Source organism: Myotis davidii, unplaced genomic scaffold (assembly GCF_000327345.1).
Source record: "Myotis davidii unplaced genomic scaffold, ASM32734v1 scaffold6, whole genome shotgun sequence".
Lineage (NCBI taxonomy): Eukaryota > Metazoa > Chordata > Mammalia > Chiroptera > Vespertilionidae > Myotis > Myotis davidii.
The window spans coordinates 18,674,458-18,693,303 of NW_006383011.1; the positions used below are offsets into that span (position 1 = coordinate 18,674,458).

The 18,846-nt window shown below is 38.0% G+C and overlaps 1 protein-coding gene across 1 annotated transcript in view; it reads right to left on the minus strand.

The window, feature by feature from the left end:
• MTA3 (metastasis associated 1 family member 3) overlaps positions 1-18,846 on the minus strand; it is a 116,675-nt gene that overhangs the window by 71,834 nt on the left and 25,995 nt on the right. Inside the window, exons 2-4 of the mRNA XM_006778650.2 lie at positions 17,185-17,311; positions 4,726-4,789; positions 1,482-1,599 (exon numbers count right to left, since the gene is read on the minus strand). Of these exons, the coding sequence (XP_006778713.1) occupies positions 1,482-1,599; positions 4,726-4,789; positions 17,185-17,311 (309 nt within the window). The remainder of the gene's footprint in view (positions 1-1,481; positions 1,600-4,725; positions 4,790-17,184; positions 17,312-18,846) is intronic.

An 18,846-nucleotide genomic window follows, 5' to 3' on the forward strand; every position in this document is an offset into this window, starting at 1 on the left:
GCCGGACCAATGGACACGGACAGTGGGGTGGGGGGGTTGGGGTAAGGTGGGGACAGGGACACATATGTAATATCTTAATCAATAAAAAATATATTAAAAAAAAAAAGAAAACGATTAATAAATTCTAAACTTTTATATGACAAAAAATAAAATATATTTACATCACTGTTAAAATGTCTTAAAAATAAAATAATGAAGTGGGTGAGGGGTGCTTACAATAGTTGTAGACAAAGAGCAAATACTTTGTATTTGTTTACCTTTAATATTCAAAGAACTCCTGTCAGTACATAAAAAGGTAAATAACCAAGGAGAAAATGCACAAGGTATTTACAGAAGGGCTAAAAATAACTAAGACAAGCATAATCTCAAATTCTAAATCTTTTTTTAAATTAAAATAATGAGAATTCAAAATGTGAAGGGGAAAATATCCCTCATAATCACAGTGTTGCTGAAGGCATCTGGTTCTTTCATTTATAACAATACAGTATTTTGGAATGGCAAAGAAGCATTTTAGATATCTAAAATGTACATAGCATTTCACTTCCAAGGAGTTATGCTTGAAAACTATTTACACAGCATAAATATATGTACAGATTTTCTAACAGCATCATTTGTAATGACCAAAAAAAAAAAAAATCCTAAACATCTACAAGTCTATCAATAGAAGACTGGAAAAGGAAATTACCATACCTCTATGCAAACGTAAGAACTGTACAGTCACTAAAAAGAATAGTTACTCTACACACAGGAAAAGATGCTTAAGATACACTGCTAACTGAAAGAAGCAATTGCAAAAATAATATGCAACCTGCCACTGCACATGGACCATTCCTGGGTGAAGTATAAGCCAAAGTGGGAACAAAATAAACATGCCCTTTTGATCAGAGTAATTGAACATGGGTTTGAAATGAAGGAAAGGGGATGACATTCATTTCCTATGCTATACATTTCTCTATTTTGTGTTTCATGTTTTAATGTAAGAATGTTTTACTTTTGAAATCACAAAATAAAAGTTTTGAGTATGCAGTGATAATATATGTTTTGCTAGGAAGATGTTTTTAAAATACAAAGCTTGGAATCTCTTTGTTACATTGAGCTATCCAGATCAGCCAAAATCTCCATCAAAATGTAACTGCTCACTAGAGTTCATGGCCTCTTCCTCTAGACGGCTTATGGGCACTCAGGATCTCAAGGCACGAGCATGCCACATTAAAACACAAATTCAACAATATGAACATTCTTAAGTTTGCCCTTTAAAAACAAAAGAGAAAACAGCCAAAACACTCATGAAAATGTAACATCAAAAATGAATAATTGATGAAATAAATTATTATCCCTTGCTTTTTCTGCAATTCTAAAATTGGGAGAACCCTTTTAAACTTTAGCCTAAAAGTTGTTTCTCCCAACTGAGAAAACCAATGTTTGAGTTTTCAGATACAGTATATGTTCTCATAGTACTTGAAACCCAAAGTAAGTCATACCTTCTGAGAGCATTTCTGGAATGTCTGCTTGATATCTAGGTCCCACTCTGATCTCACCTTTGTCAGCTAATAGTGTTTTCACAGAGGGGTCATAGACCAATGAGTAGAAAAAGGTATCCTGGAAAAAAAAACAAAAAACAAACAAACAGAAAATACCTAGGTAAACATTTTATAAAACAAAAAATCCAATGTCATGATCATGAAACCACAAAACTTCAGAGTGTATAAAATTTCACTTTGGTGAACAAATTCATGAATGTTTAAGGAGAACACGAAGTTATTATCATTATGTAATACAGTATAATATTAAATCAAGACAAAACAAATAGCTTAGAAAAATATATTATAAAGATTTATTATTTGTTCTAGTCTAAAAGAAAACCATTTCACTGCTCTAAAACAGGATTTTGAAAAGCTAGCAAAGTTAAGCCACGTGAGTCAAAGGTAAGATACCTAAAATCAAGTAATCACTTAAACGTCCAAAGCCCACACTAAACAGTATGGATGCTTACATAGATAATAGGCACTCTTACTTTTTGAGTGTCCATCCGCATTTTATTAAAATGTACACACACCCACATTAATTAAACTATAGAAGAGCTGAGCTTTTATACAGTTTACTGATTAAAGTGTCACACTGTAAACATTTAATTAAACATTTATTACTTATAATTCTATAGTTCTCCTTTAAATTCTGAAACATTTGTATGTATACATAGGTAGGTATATTAACATACATACATACATACCACCACCAGCAGCACACCCACCTGACTATCCATGGTCCCATAAAATGCAACAGAGCCCTAGTTACTGAGCCTAATGGATAAGAAGACCCAGCCACCAGTCCTTTGCTGAATTCTGGGTAACCATGGAGGCCATCTGAACCAGGAAAGTCTTGTCCTTGCTTTCGGCTATGACACTGAGGGTCACCTACTGCATGAACCTCTCTATTACATCCTGGAAGGCCGGGCCCATCATTACCATCAGCACTTTACCAAGACCCAGCCAAGCAAACTGCAAATAAGAGTCAGATTATAAAGCTTTCTCCTTTCAAGGTCTTACAGGCTGTGATAATGGGAAAGGAGAAAACCAAAAAGGAGATACTAAGAAATTCTGCAGTGTTTTAATCATGGTTCACTATCAGAAAAATTAAACAGCAAAACTGTTCAAAAGTCACACCATTATGTGACAATCTACGCATGTAAAAAAATCTATCTAAGGAAAAGAAAAAAAATCTGCAGATTATATAAACCTGCTTAATAGATTGAGGGGGGGACAGGGGGTAAGGACAGTCAGTACATAATCAGAGTTGTTGTTTCTTTATTTTTTAAGACAGGAGCAACAAAGAGTGTTATTAGGTAACTAAAGCTGTTACCACTGGCTCACTATCAGCTTTAAAAGTAGAGGCACTTGCCCTAACCGGTTTGGCTCAGCAGATAGAGCGTCGGCCTGCGGACTGAAGGGCCCCAGGTTCAATTCCGGTCAAGGGCATGTACCTTTGTTGCGGGCACATCCCCAGTTGGGAGTGAGTGTGCAGGAGCCAGCTTATCGATGTTTCTCTCTCATTGATGTTTCTCTCTATGCCTCTCCCTTCCTCTCTGTAAAAAATCAATAAAAATATATTTAAAAAAATAAAAGTAGAGGCACTTTAGGTCACTTTCAGTCTGTAAAATGTTAGTATAGAATTCCATAAAATAAGATTTTGCGCCCTGGCCAGTGTGACTCAGTTAGTTGGGTGTCACCTGTACACGGCAAGGTTACTGGTTCCATTTCCAGTCAGGGTGTGTATGGGAGGCAACCAATCGATGTTTCTCTCGCATGATGATATCTCTCTCTCCCTCTCTCTCTCTCTCTCTCTCTCCCTCCCTCCCTCCTTCCCTCCCTCCCTCTCTCCCTCCCTCCGTTTCACTCTCCCTCTCCCTCTCTCTAAAATCAATGAAATTGAGTAAAGATTTTTTTTAAAAAAAATTTTTTGTTAAAGTTTCCTGAAACACACTGCCACAGGTCAGTTCCTATCTCAAAGACTGATAAAAGACTAAGTGGTGAAAAAAACAAACACCTTTGCAAACTTTCACCTATTATAGTCCTTAGCATATCCAAATTGCTAATAACATAGAAGGCAAAAAAATACCATTTTTTAAAAATCCACTCAACAGTCAAATATACCAATAAAATACACTGGAACATATTGAATGTTCCCTCCTTTTATTTCTGCTTCTGTGCTAATTTATAGCATTATCAATATCCATGTTATTATCAACCATTCTGTTGGACAGACTGATGTGAGTACCGTCTTTTCTAAATTTAACAAGCATAAGTTATAAGGACTATTAGTCTTTTTTTTCTGCCTTGAATATTTATTTCCTTTTAGTTTTCTTTATTAGAGTTCCTAATACATAGTAGATCCACATATTATAGCTATCCTTTTATTTATGTTTTCTTCATTTGAAATATGAGGACAATACTTGAGTATGATAAGAAATATGTCCCTTTAATTCTTTTTTAAAAATACACACACACACACACACACACACACACACCACGTATATAAAATAAAAATTTAGGGAAAACAAAAACAATATGAAACTATATATAAAGGCAAAATACTGGACCAACACCAACAGTAAAATATTTTCCCCATAATACCAATGCTAATAAGTCACATACAACTGTGTATAAAGTGAAATACAGGTTATTCTGTTTATAAGCATTTCCTCCCTTCATTTGAAGCACATGCTCGAATTCAACCTGCTAAACATAGTTAAAATTTTTCTTGAAGTTTACAGAAATAAATATTTTTAGTTGACAAAGTTTGTTAGGGTTCCAGGAAAGAAAGCACACCACCAATGGTAAAATCTCATCTAAAAGAGTCTAAAAGAAAAGCTATTTATTAAAAACAATGATAGCAACAAAACAAACAAAAACCAGGAAAGAGGACCAATTACAGTAAAGTCATGTTTTCATAAGCCAAAATATTTCTTCTACCAGCTAAATCATGTGCTGTACTTTATACAGGTTTTCATTACCAACTGAAAAGAGAGAGACAGACACAGGGGTTTTGTCAACTCTTGCCTCAACCAGAAAAATCAAATTATCCAAATACATTTTAGTGATTATACTTTTACTATAATACTGCTATAGTGGTGCAATAATTTGGTACAAAAAGAAATTAATTCAAAAGATACGGCTTCATGCAAAAAAATGGAAAAACACACAGAAAACAAGTATAATTGTGAATTACCTCTTTATCGAGATATGACAATACTGACTCTGTCTCATTCAGAAGGGCAACACTGCATTTCCCCCTGTTGAAAGAGGGGAAAAGTGAATGAACAAATAAGCGTTTAAGAAAGGCTACTCCACCTTCACAGTGGTGATGTATGCAAAATACAGAATATTCAAAATGTAAAGTTGGCATTAAAAATCCAAATGGCAGTTAGGAATATACATAAATGTATATGTGTAAGACTGGTTTTACAATCCTGGTGTTGCATAATCTAAAAGATAAGACTGTTTTTGTAGACATTTATAGAGAAGCTAACCTCTATAAATGGAAAGAACTGTTAGGCGGTAAACGCTTATATCATAAAGCATTTTATAGTTATTTCTTAATTATTCAAGAAAAAAGTACAATGAAAAACCTTCAGATTAAGTCAGTTTCTGAGTCCATAATGAGTAAATATGAGGTGGTTTTATATTTTTAAAGCAAAGACATTATATAAACAATGAAAACCAGTATCTAATATAACCTCCAGATTTTTAAAGAAGCCACTGCATATGATAACCTAAAAATAATACACATTCCTATCAGGATTAACTAACTTACCTTTATTGAAATTGCTCTAAAGACTAGTTAAAATTTAAACACTAGGAACTTTTACAGAGCAAGGGGCAAAATAACGATCTATAGGCTTGTGCGGACCTTGAAGTTTGATAGCAACTACCTTTGATCCTAAGTCCTGCGCATGAGTTTGGAAATTATGTCAATTTAAAAAGGCTGGTCTAGACTTGAGAAAAAGTAAGGTTATCCAGGTAGAGGCATAAATTATGAGCACTTTTAAAATTATCCTCACTAGCTTGAAAAATTCAATATAGCTATATATGTGACAGGAGGATTTTTTAAAATATATTTTTATTGATTTCAGAGAGGAAGGGAGATAGGAACATCAACAATGCCCTAGCCCAGTGGTCGGCAAACCACGGCTCGCAAGCCACATGCGGCTCTTTGGCCCCTTCAGTGTGGCTCTTCCACAAAATACCAACTTCTGCGCATGGGCCACGAAGTTTCAATCGCACTGTACGTGTGCGCCCACACATGGTATTTTGTGGAAGAGCCACACTCAAGGGGCCAAAGAGCCGCATGTGGCTTGCGAGCTGCAGTTTGCCGATCACTGATCTATGTGAAACACATCGATTGGTTGCCTCCCACGTGAGCCCCAACGGAGCAGGAGTCGAACCTGCAAGCCAGGTACGTGCCCTTGACTGGGATTTGAACCCACAACACTGGTGCACAGGCCAATGCTCTAACCACTGACTCACACTGGCCAGGGCAGGAATCTTTAGTCTTAACTAGCGCCCCAGAGGACTCATAGGTGCACCAAAACCTGAGAACGTTAACTTAGAAATATTCACACCTGTGCTGTCTCACTTCAGTGATTCTCTCTCATCATTGATGTTCCTATCTCTCTCTCCCTCTCCCTTCCTCTCTGAAATTAATAAAAATATTTTTTTTAAAAAAAACACATCAATGATGAGAATCATCAATTGGCTGCCTCCTCCAGGACCCCCACTGGGCAACATGACCTCCTTATTCATACATTGATGCTCAACCACTGACCCACGCTGGCCAGTCCTGACAGAAGAACTTTGACTGTTCAAGTTATAGATATTCGTCAGGGCTCAGAAATATTTTCTAAATATGATGTACTTAATTTTCTAAACAAAAGTCACTACTTACTCCCCACAAAATAACAAGCAAAAATAAACACATTACAGGGAATACAGTCCATAGTCTATATGTATAAAAGGCTAAGTGACTGTCCGACCTCTGGTACCTATGTTGCGCACTGACCACCAGGGGGCAGACGCTCAATGCAGGAGCTGCCGAGCTACAGTGACTTGGCAGCGGTGGTTCTGGGTTAAGCACCCTGAAACCAGAGAGGAGGGAGCCTGATTCCTTGTGGGGCTGCATGATTCCACCTTCAGGCTGATTCCACCTTCAGCCATGGGTTATGTTGTTGCTGGGGCACTGTCGCCCCGAATCTGGTTTACTGCACACTTGCGTTTGCGTTCCACACCTTGTAGGACAGCAACTTTGCAGAGTGCCCTCTCATATTCTGGGATCCCTCGGGGGATGTCGGAGAGCCAGTTTCGTCTGATCCCCAAAGGCCAGGCCAAGGGACCCCACCTGCTCACTCTGCAGATGCCCACAAGCTGCAGCACCGCCCCAGGTGCAGCCGGCTGGGGAGGAACCAAAGGAGGTGGGCTCCTGGGTGTGTCCGGCCTGTCTCGCCCAGTCCCGCCCATTGGCCACCACCCGGGACCACCTGCATTAGTCCCTGCACCAGAGCCAGCACCTTGAGCCAGCTCCGCAAGCCAGCATCTCGAGCCCAAGAGTTTTCTTTCTCTTTCTCTCCACCTCACTCCGCAGATGCCCTTCGAGCCGCGGAGCCATCCCAGGAATTCTAATTAATTTCCTTTCAATGTGTATGAATCCATGCACCAGGCCACTAGTATTATAATAACTATGCATGTCACCAGGTGAGTGGGGGTGGGGGTGGGAGTATCACTTTGTAGTAAAGTATATGCCCTGGCCAGTGTGACTTGGTTGGTTGAAGCATTATCACATACACCAAGGGGTGGCAAGTTCAATTCCCAAGTTGAGGGTTCAATCCCTGGTTGGGGCGCCTGTGGGTTTCTCACAACTCTCTCACCCCTCTCTCTCTCTCTCTCTCTCTCTCTCTCTCTCTTTCTCTTTCTCTCTCCCACACACCCCCTCTTTCTGTCAAAAAAAATCAATTAAAAATTATTTAAGTATATGATTGTCTAATCACTATGGTATACACCTGAAACCAATACAAAATAATACTGATGTAAACTGCAATAGAAAAAATTAAATTAAAATAAGAAAAACAATTCAAAGGAAAAAATACCGCAAGCAAAGTAAAATACTAGCACATAGGTTAAAAAAAATTAGTTTTCTAAACATTTTGCAATACTTCTATATTCCTCAAATTTAAGATCATTTTCTCATAAAAACATCTTTTTCTGGTAATCACCTTAGGTTAATTAACATCACTTCAAAAGATATCTCTGAGAGCATATGATACCTCCATAATATCCAATCTCTATTTTGGTTACCAAGAGTTACAAAGATTTTCTATTTTTCTAATATATTTTATTCATGCGTATCACTGAAGCAGAAAAATTAACATTATTACTTCAGTACACATAACAACACTCAAAAGTCAACAATTACCTGACATGCTTTCACAAAGGACAAAATTATGAGTGGGAAATTGCTCAGTTGCTGTGAGCACATCTACAGAAGCCACAGAACTTCTCTGACCTGTGGCTATGTGCTCCCCGATGCAGCATGCTTAAATAATAAATGGGCTTTCCGCCAAAACCGCTTTGGCTCAGTGGATAGAGCGTCGGCCTGTGGACTGAAGGGTCCCGGGTTCGATTCCGGTCCAGGGCATGTACCTGGGTTGCGGGCACATCCCCGGTGGGAGATGTGCAGGAGGCAGCTGATCGATGTTTCTCTCTCATCCATGTTTCTAACTCTCTATCTCTCTCCCTTCCTCTCTGTAAAAAATCAATAAAATATATTTTTTAAAAAATTTGAAAATAAATAAATAAATGGGCTTTCCAAAAGTAAGCTCCATTTTATTTTGCCTCATTAACAGTTAACAAAGCAATATTTATAACAATTAATACATTACCTAGAAGAAATAAACTCATTTTTGTTAAGTTCTCAAAAGTTGAGTATTTTTTAATGGGAGGAGCAAAATCTGCTAAATGTTATTTTAATAGATACCACTTTCTTTAATAGTCACTTGAATTTTTAGGGTTAACAGTCACTGGAAATTCATATAAATAATATAGCATACTTAAAGGCTCCTCCATACTGTCTGAAAGGACAAGAGAAGTTAAACTGAATAATTAAACCATTTTCAAAATTATATTAGGAGATAGAAAACACTGGTTATACTGTTTTATAGGCACATGATTAAAAAACACCAATAGGATACCTCAGCCAATCTAAAATATAAATTATTTGGGGCAATATAGCTTTTATGCAAAAATGAAAGTATAATAGGTGATTTTACTTTTTAAATTTTCTTTACTATACCTATATTATACTTTTCCCAAATTAAAAATGAAAATCCGCCCTGACCGGTTTGGCTCAATGGATAGAGCATCGGCCTGTGGACTGAGGGGTCCCGGGTTCGATTCTGGTCGGGGGCGTGTGCCTTGGTTGCGGGCACATCCCCGGTGGGAGGTGTGCAGGAGGCAGCTGATCGATGTTTCTCTCTCGTCGATGTTTCTGGCTTTCTGTCCCTCTCCCTTCCACTCTGTAAAAAATCAGTAAAATATGTTTTTTTTAAAAAATGAAAATCCAACACAAAAATATTCATGTACACGTATTAACAGCTAACAAAGCAGGATGTTGAGTCAGAATTATTTTATGAAGTATGATTATGTAATAAACACGTGCTACATGCCAAGAGTTGCCGATAAAAGTAGTTTAAATGAGATTTAAAGTGTTGTCTTCCTTTATGCTGAACAAATATTGGTACATAGATAAACACATGCTAAATTTTAAGCAAACCCCAAACTAAAGGAATTATTATCAAACTCTAAATATGATTTATGCTAAATCTCAAGCAATGACCTTCATTGTTCTCTCCCATAATACTTCAATCCTTAAGGAATAAAGATACCCAAACATGATGATAAAATATATCAAAGACCATACACAAAGAAAGAACACTCCAGGCCCATATAATTATTCATACTGCTTTTCTACAGGGAACCATGCAAGAGCAAGGAATTTCCATGGAGGTAACATACTACCCCACAGATCATTCAAAAAGTTCTTTAAAATATACTGTTTCAGAGACCGTACTGGGATAGAGAAACATGTGAATAAACATAACACAACATGGTCCCATGTTTAATGGCAGGTGCTGATCAGCCTACTGTTTGCTTATCAGGATGTCCTGTATAATCCAAGAAATTCAAAAACCATATGTAAAAATGTGCATACAGGTAATATATTTCTTTTACCTAAAGATATTACCTATCTGGATAAGTGAAAAAGAGAAAGTTTAAATTAGCATCCATTTCCATACTGCCTGAAGAATTCCATTCAATTTCATATAACTGCAGTTTGTGGAATGGTTCAGAATTTACCATCCCTGCTTGGAAAAAAATCCAGATTTCTTAGGCACACCAGATTGAATGAATCCAAGTATCTTGGGGAAGGCTCAGGAATCTACCTGATCAACAAGTATCACCAGTGAGTGACGTTAAGGCACACTGAATCTGGGATACCACTACGACAGATGCAAGGTCTGCTTTAACCTTAGTCCTTGTTCAATGAAAGCCATTATTTCTTCATTTTTAAAAAAAAGGCATTTTTCTCGCTGGCCTTATGAGTTTACATTTGCTCTGAAGACTTTTCCATATTAAAAAAACCATGCTAGGTTCTGTGATTGGAAATTCAGCAAATAGACAGTTTTATACAGCATCGTATCCATTAAATACAATGAACAACCAAATAAAATAATGAAGCTCAAAGATCCACCATGCTTTCAGAAAGATTAGAAATTCTGAAGGAAATTATTTCTAAACTAGAATTCTATGCGTAAACAAATCTCCATTAACAGTGAAAAACATTTTCAAGTAAGTAAACACTAAAAACTTTTTACATTTTAGAAGACTAATGAAAAGGAAAAAGCAAAACAATTATCATACTCTAAGGAAAACAAAAGGTTGTCCGAGAAAGAGTACCAGTATGTAAGGAATATTTACAAGTCATAAAATACAAAGATTGATCATTAAGTTAAATAAAAGTTGTGATATATTGGAACCACAAGGTGAAGAGAAGTGAAGGAAGAGGAAGTAAAGAGATTTCTAAAACTGAAAAATTAACAGTAGCGGTGTCAGAGTGGTAAACGTGCAGAGAAGTTGAAAATGACTGCAGTGGGGGAACACATTTATTTGATTTTTAAAATAATAAAATTTTGCCAAAACTGGTTTGGCTCAGTGGATAGAGCTTCGGCCTGCGGACTGAAAGGTCCCAGGTTTGATTCCGGTCAAGGGCATGTACCTGGGTTGCGGGCACATCCCCAGTAGGAGATGTGCAGGAGGCAGCTGATCGATGTTTCTCTCTCATTGATGTTTCTAACTCTCTATCTCTCTCCCTTCCTCTCTGTAAAAACTCAATAAAATATATATAAAAAAAATTTAAAAAACAAAATAAAATAAAATAATAAAATTTAAATTTAAAGCAAAAGGGGGAATCCTCATTAGCTAAAGTGCATAAATTTGTATGACTACAATATATACTAAGGGAGCAAATTTTCCTCAACCTTCATGTTACTGACATATGTTGCAAGGGCTATGCTGGTAGGGTAATATTTAAGTAGCATCACTGGCCTCTACCCCACTGGATGATAGTAGCATCCTCACAGCGAGTTGTGACGACTAGAACTGTCCAGACCTTGCCAAAAGTCCCCGAGGACATAAAACTGCTTAAGAACTGGTTAAAAGCCAATGCTCTAAATTATTAAATAAATCTTAGCAACAAACATTCAAGGACTGCCTATGTTAACTGAAGGAATATGATTTTATAGATTATAAAAAGGAGGAGGACAAAGAAGACAAAGGAATCTGGAAACCTTTAAGCATTTCTATTCAAAGATATATTTTTGTTGTTAATATTGCTTTGACAGATGTTAAGAAATAAAAATAAAAGAAGGATCAAAAAAAAGAAAACCAAAAAAAACCCCCACAAAATTGGAACATCTGTTTGAGTAAGGTAGGGGAATAAAAACCAAGAAGAGAAGTTAGGGCTTACTGTGGACTTTATGAAGAAAAATGACAAGCAATGTTTTGGAAAGACCATTTTGCCTGTGGCATGTGAAGAGTACTGAAGATTAAGACTTTAATCCACAATTCAGGAGACTGGATAAAAATGTGAAAGAAACTGTCCACAAGTAAATTCAAGGGAGGAGGTTATCCCTTCCTTGGTGCCACCTTCCCCTTTTACAGCTAGGAGCCAGTGAAACGTCCAAACGGTAGGGTACTAGAAAGTTCCCCTGCTCCAGAACAGGATGACAATTGGTTTTGATTGCCAGGAAAATCACAGGCATTTCCACAACTGTGTGGAACACCCGTACTAGGGACAATATGCAGTATGTACTTCCATCTAGCCCAGGGCCTTTCTGCATTGTGGTTTTGGTTAGAGAAGGAAACATTTCAACCCATAGGGAATAAATTGATCATTTCAAAGGAAAGATTATATAGTGTAACCACCACATTTTTTTAAAAGTGTGTATAAAAACGTTAACTTTAAAATGTTAAATTGGGATATGGTTTTTCCCCACTTACTATATTTTTCCTTTATAAGTACCGCGCGCTAACCGATTGCACCACTGGAGCATTATTTTTCCTTTAATTGTGCTACTATCAACCCTATGAGCCTAAGCACACTAAGTAATTAAAGAATCAGTAGATGGGCTAAAAGAGAAAAGTCAGACTTAGCTCAGAACCAAAATCAGAAAATATAAGAAAAGACAAAGAGCCCTGCTGGCCAGTGTGGTGCATTGGTTGAGCCTCAACATATGAACCAGGAGATCACGGTTCAATTCCTGATCAGGGCACATGCTTGTTTTAAAGGGACACTCCAGAGTACATGAACCACGCTTTTAAAACTCCTTATTTTCACCTTTCTTGATCCTTTACATTCCCATACATTTTAAAATCAGCTTAATTTACACACACTTACACTTCACACACATGCAAACACTGCTGAGCTTTTCTTTGGAACTGTATTCAATCTTTGGAATAATGTGGAGAAAACTGACATACTGTCATGCATTTACTTATCCTGCATTTACTTAAGTCTTTTCATTCCTTCAGCAATACTTTATAATAGTTTTTACACATCTTTCCCCTTTTTCAAACATCTTGAGATTTATTTCTAGGTGTTCAGTGTTCTTTGATGATATTGTAAATGGTTATTTTTTTTAAACTTAGTTTTCTAACTGATCCTCTTCACACCATATACATAAAACAAACTTCAATACAAAAGATGAAATAGTAAAACATCAAGAAAACATTAAGACTCTCTTCACAATCTTAAAAATCTTTGCCTATTCCAAGACAGTGACACTTGGATTCTTTCTTGAATGAACACCCTTCCTGTACTTAACTGTCATCCCCTCCTCCTGCTGTTCCATCACTCATTTTCCAACCATATTTCTCACATATTTAAAAACAAATCAACGAAGCTAGAAAGAGCAAAGATGACATAGTGGTGCAGAAGAATAAGCACTATTTAGCAAGAGAAGAAGCTACACATTGTCATTCCAAGTAAATTCCAGCAACTTGTGGCCAAAGTCCAACAAATACACTTAAGATTAGAAAAGGTATTAATGATACACCAAAATATTGGTGCTGTTGGGTGGAGGAATTATAGGGTGAGCCTACCTAGTCACCAAGTTATGAATAGCTTCTTTCCATGCCTGATGTCATGTACACATCATAATGCTGTACCTCTGCAACCAGGCAGTCCGGGTTCAATTTCTGAATCTGCCATTTAAAAGCTGTGAGTCCAGCCCTGGCTGGTTCGGCTCAGTGGATAGAGTGTTGGCCTGTGGACTAAACGGTCCTGGGTTCAATTCCGGTCAAGGGCACATGCCTGGTTGCAGGCTCAATCCCTGGTATGGGGCGTGCAGGAGGCAGCCAATCAATGCTTCTCTTTCATCATTGATGTTTCTATCTCTCCCTTCCTCTCTGAAATCAATAAAAATAATTTTTTTTAAAAAAAGCTGTGAGTCTGACAATTACTTAACATTTTTGTGCTTCAGTCTCCTCATCTGTAAAATGGGGGTTATAACAGGACCTACTTCATCAAGTCATTGTGAGGATTAAATAAGATATATGTAAAGCAAGTGGGATAACAGTGATCATAAAGGTTCAATAAATGTTAGATATTTTAAAAGCCAAGTTCAATAAACATGGGCTGTATATGACTGAATATAGTATTATATATACTTACAACAGGTCTCGTAGCTGGCATTAACAATCCATTTTATAGTGCTTTATAAAATGGATGCAGCATATATAATTTATTATTAATGGCCTAAGACACTGTGTGTGAAGCATGCTGCCTCTTCCCTTTGTCAAAACAAAAAAGTTCCCAAAGCATTCTCATTGCTCAAGTCCTATGTATTTCACAAAAAGAGCTGAATCACTAACCCTACCCAGAACTGTCCGGATCTCTCTCTTCCAGTGGAATCAGGGAATCAGAAGGAACAAAGAGTTGCTTCCCTGTCATTCTGAGAAGCTCATAGCATCTCAAACTACAGTATTATAGCTCACAAATTACAAAGAACCTCAGGAATACCTCAGTCAGGTTTTCTCCTATGCTCCACATGGCACAAGGAAAATCTGGGCACATATAATGTCCCTGAGGCTAAAAAGCCAGTATTCACCCAATGAGCCTTCTTTGCTGCCAAACAACAACGGGGCTCCAGTAATTTCCTTCTGTTATAGCAAAATAGATAGGGCATGACTTCAACAGGAGCAAAATGTCAGATCGCATTCAACGTGCACTTGTTCCACATCAGCATGAGGGCTGGGCAGCACGACTCCATGTTTTGGCCAGAGACTGCCCCAAACCCCATTCAGCTGTTCAAAGGTGAAAGCTACAGATGTCCCTTTTAATTTGGGGAAGAAAACAAAGCCCCAAATGCCTGTGTCTCCATCTTAATTCAAAAGAATTGCCACCTGATAAAATAGGGACCTTGTCTTACTTACCAAGCACCTAGTAAACTACCCAATCTGGAATATTCTCAGGAAATGGGTTCAACAGTGACTGATCACATATACCATGTAATTTCTATGTTCAACGGTGTCTTGATAATTATGTTTCAATATACTCTCTCAGTCCTTATGAAAGATGAAAAACACATCACTTTTTCCCTTCCAAGCAATCTGTTAAAGGAAACTAGCATTACTTGTAAACAGATTCTAAGCTATCAGGAGGGTAAATTAAAAATATACTTGTGTGTTTTGGTTACATTTTAAAAACCATTTGTCACATTCTTGTACTGGCAAGATTTTTAAAACTGGCCACATAACTTCTTGAGCTTAAAATGAATTTTTATATTCTAGCTTCTTCCAATTAAATAATCAATTCATATGGCTCTTTAGCATTTATTAGTTACATACATCTGTAAGAAAATGATTAACGGTTTTCACATTTTATCTTTTTGAGCAAAAATTAACTTACTCTCCTAATTCCTGAAATACCCCTAATTGGTGGGTAAAATGACTATCCAACTTATCTGGCCTAATTATCTTTTTCAGAAAAGGACCTAATTCACACAGAATATACTAACTATAGCCGATCTAAACACAGTATTCCTTTAAAAAAAAAAAACTAAATAAAGCAACAATATGTTAACTTATATTGAGGGGGTTATCAAAACATTTCTTAAAAGAATTGGGGGGAAAAGAATTACAGTATCTTTGTCATACATTTCCTACCTTAGAAGATCTCTATGTCTACTCTAAAAAGAGGCCCTTGGAGCTGAGGTGCATGAGCGCGAGCGCGCGCGTGTGTGTGTGTGTGTGTGTGTGTGTGTGTGTGTGTGTGGTTAGAAGGACCACATCAAACCTGTTTAATCCCAAAAAGGCAGATTTAAATACAATACTGAATTGAAGGCTAAAGAGGAGGGAGGGGCAATTACTGAAATAAATAAATAGTTGACATATAACATATTTTACTCCTTATATTAATAGTTTTTAAGAGAACTGAATAAAGTAAATAAAGATTGTGAACAAGAGTTGAAGGAATTTCTTTACCTCAAGAGACAGAAACACTGCATTTTCTCACACCTATCACCCTGGACACATTCTGCTCCCTGCACATCTAAGCTCACCTGTTTCCCTCTACCTGAAAAATGTCCCATAGTATCTCAAAGGCTGAGTAAATGCCAACTCCCCAAGTTTTCCTGATCCTAAAAGTGTGTAAATACCTCTTTTTTTAGTTCACACATTTTGTTACACCTCCAAGATGCACCTATTATAAACCACAGTGAGAAACAGCTTAACCATGTCTGCTTAAATGATACCACTATCAGCAGGTCATATAAAACCACCATCCCGCCTCCACAACTTCCCAAACTACAAACCAAGACTGAATTTTCCCACTTTTACAACCTATTAATGCACAAAGCAAATGCAAGTAAGTAATAAAGAATATAAAGTTTTTAGCCCAGAGGTCCTCAAAAGAAAAATAAAAGGCCATATACTCTACAGGATCAAAGGTCACCTGCCCTAAGAACCAGAGCTTGGGTCCTACTTCTTGGACTCTAATCCTATTCTATATAATAAAAGCCTAATATGCAAAGTGTCCCCTCGACCGGGAGTTCAACTGCTTGCTATGACGTGCACTGACCACAAGGGAGCAGCGCAGAACATGGTGGGGGTCGGCAACACGATGCTGGCAGCAGTGTAGGCACTGCTGGCCTCAATGGGCCCCAACAAGAGCGGGACCATGGCAGGATGGTGGGGCAGGTGAGCAGGCGGCACCAGGCGAAGGCAGGTGCCAGTGGGGCCCAATCGCCCCGCCAATCACAGCGACCAGTGGCGGCAGCAGGGGGCAGGGCTGCCACCCGGCTCCCAGGCACTGAGGGAGCTGGGCGGGAGCCCGATGACTCAGATGGAGAGGGGCGCACTGGGGCCTGGGGGCCCAATTGCTGCCCAGGGCCCAGAGGTCAGCTGGGACCTGCCTTTCCATGCTAGACATTCATGCTTCAATCTCTGGCAAGGCCTAGGGACCACACCCGTACACAAATTTCATGCACTGGGCCTCCAGTGACTCTGTAATGTTCTAGGACTCTGGAAAAGACCAGCACTTCCCAAAATGCAGGATGTCTCCTGGACACTTTTTTTTTTTTAATGTATTTTATTGATTTTTTACAGAGAGGAAGGGAGAGGAACAGAGAGTTAGAAACATCAATGAGAGAGAAACATCGATCAGCTGCCCCCTGCACATCTCCCACTGGGGATGTGCCCACAACCCAGGCACATGCCCCCGACCGGAATCGAACCCGGGACCCCCCAGTCCGCAGGCCGACGCTCCATCCACTGAGCCAAACCGGCTTCGGCTCTCCTGGACACTTTTATACAGGATGCTAATAGAAATCCAAATAAGTTGGGAAAGTCAGGATTAAAATAAAGCTACGTGGTTACTTTACTGCAGAACATTCTCAGGGCTTTAATATGCAAAGACACACTATAAATTTTCAAGATAAGATTCCATTATGAAGTATTTAGTAAACTAATTTGAGCAAGATCGTGAGCAGAGTTTGGAAAATGCCTCAAAGAAGGTTGCTTGGAGTGTTTTTTAATTGTCATGATATTATTGAATACTAACGACTTCTTAAAAAGTTCTTACCTGATATGTGTTGCAGGCAGAGATTCATATTGGCGAGACAAAAAGAGTTCCCTATGTTTCAACTGATGTTTCTGTTTATCAGTCAAGTCAGCCTCAATGGTTGTTTCAGATTCTTCCTCAATTTCTTCTACACAAATAAAATTCAAAGAATTCATTATTACAAAGCACAATATCTATTTGGATATTAAGAGAGACAAAAAAACTTTCATTCAATATTTTCTTCATATAATTAATGTTAAATTTACATATTTAGCTTTTCATTTGAATTACAATCATAAAATTAAGTTACATAGCTTCAAAGGAAGAAGAAAAACTGCAATTTAAAAATGGCAGATGGGCCCTGGCAGAGTAGCTCAGAAAAGATACCAAGTGTTGGGAGAAATAGTGGGGCAAAAGCTAAATAACAAGAGGAAAGGGTTGGAAGTCTGTCTACAAAACAGTAACAACAGGACACTCCATTTAAAAAGAGAATAGTCAGTCCTGGCTGGGGTGGCGGTTGGTTGGAGCATTTTCCCATGCACCAAAGGCTCGCGGGGTTTCATTCCTGGTCAGGGTACATACCAAGGTTGCAGAGTTGGGCCCATACAGGAGGCAGCAGATCAATGTTTATCTCTCACATTGATATCTCTGTCTCTGTGTTTCTCTCTTTCTCTCTCTCCCCCCTTCCCTTCCTCCCCCCCTCCTCTCCCTCCCTCTCTCTCTTCCCCCCTTCCTCTCTCTCTAAAAATCAACAGAAACATATCTGCAAGTGAGGATTTTTTAAAAAGAGAGAATAATCAGAAAACAAGAAATAGGATAACACATTTCAAATTAGAAAACACAAATAAAAAACTAATAGAAGGATTGGAAGGTAACACTAAGAAAATCTCCCAGAAATTACAACATTAAGACAGAGTGATAAATAACTAAAGATTTTTTTAAAATAAAGAACACTGCCCGAGCCGTTTGGCTCAGTGGATAAAGCATTGGCCTGTGGACCAAAGGGTCCCTCCCGGGTTCAATTCCAGCAAAGGCATGTACCTCAGTTGCAGGCTCCTCTCTGGTCCAAACCCCAGTCAGGGCACAGGCAGGAGGCAACCAATCGATGTGTTTCTTTCACATCAATGTTTCTCTCTGTCTTTCCCTCTCTCTTCCACTCTCTCTAAAAAAAAAAAAAAATCAATGGAAAAATATCCTGGGGTGAGGATTAAAAATAAATAAATTAATAATAATAATAAAGTTTTAAAAAATAAAATAAAGAACATTCATGAAGTTCAACATCCCAGTAATAAAATTCCAGAAAGAACCAGCAGAGAAAACATATTTCTTTACCTTTCTTAGGGGGACAGGGGAGAGGGAAGACCTCTCAAAGAAATGATTCAAGAAAATTTCCCCTTACTGAGCAAGATGAATGTCTAGATTTTATTCCCAGCATAATTAATGTTTTATGTGCTAATATGAGAAGATCACAAAAATTTGCAGAAAGGAAACATAGGTCATGTGCAAAAAAACTAGACTTAGTGGAATCACAGGTGAACAGCAACATTGTATGATAAGATGGTAGAGCAATGCTATCTAAGAGGAAAACTGATATTCAACTCACAATCCTTTATAATAAAGAGGGAATGTGCAAATTGACAACCACTCCACTACAAAGATGGCAGCACCCACGGGGGTGGGGGG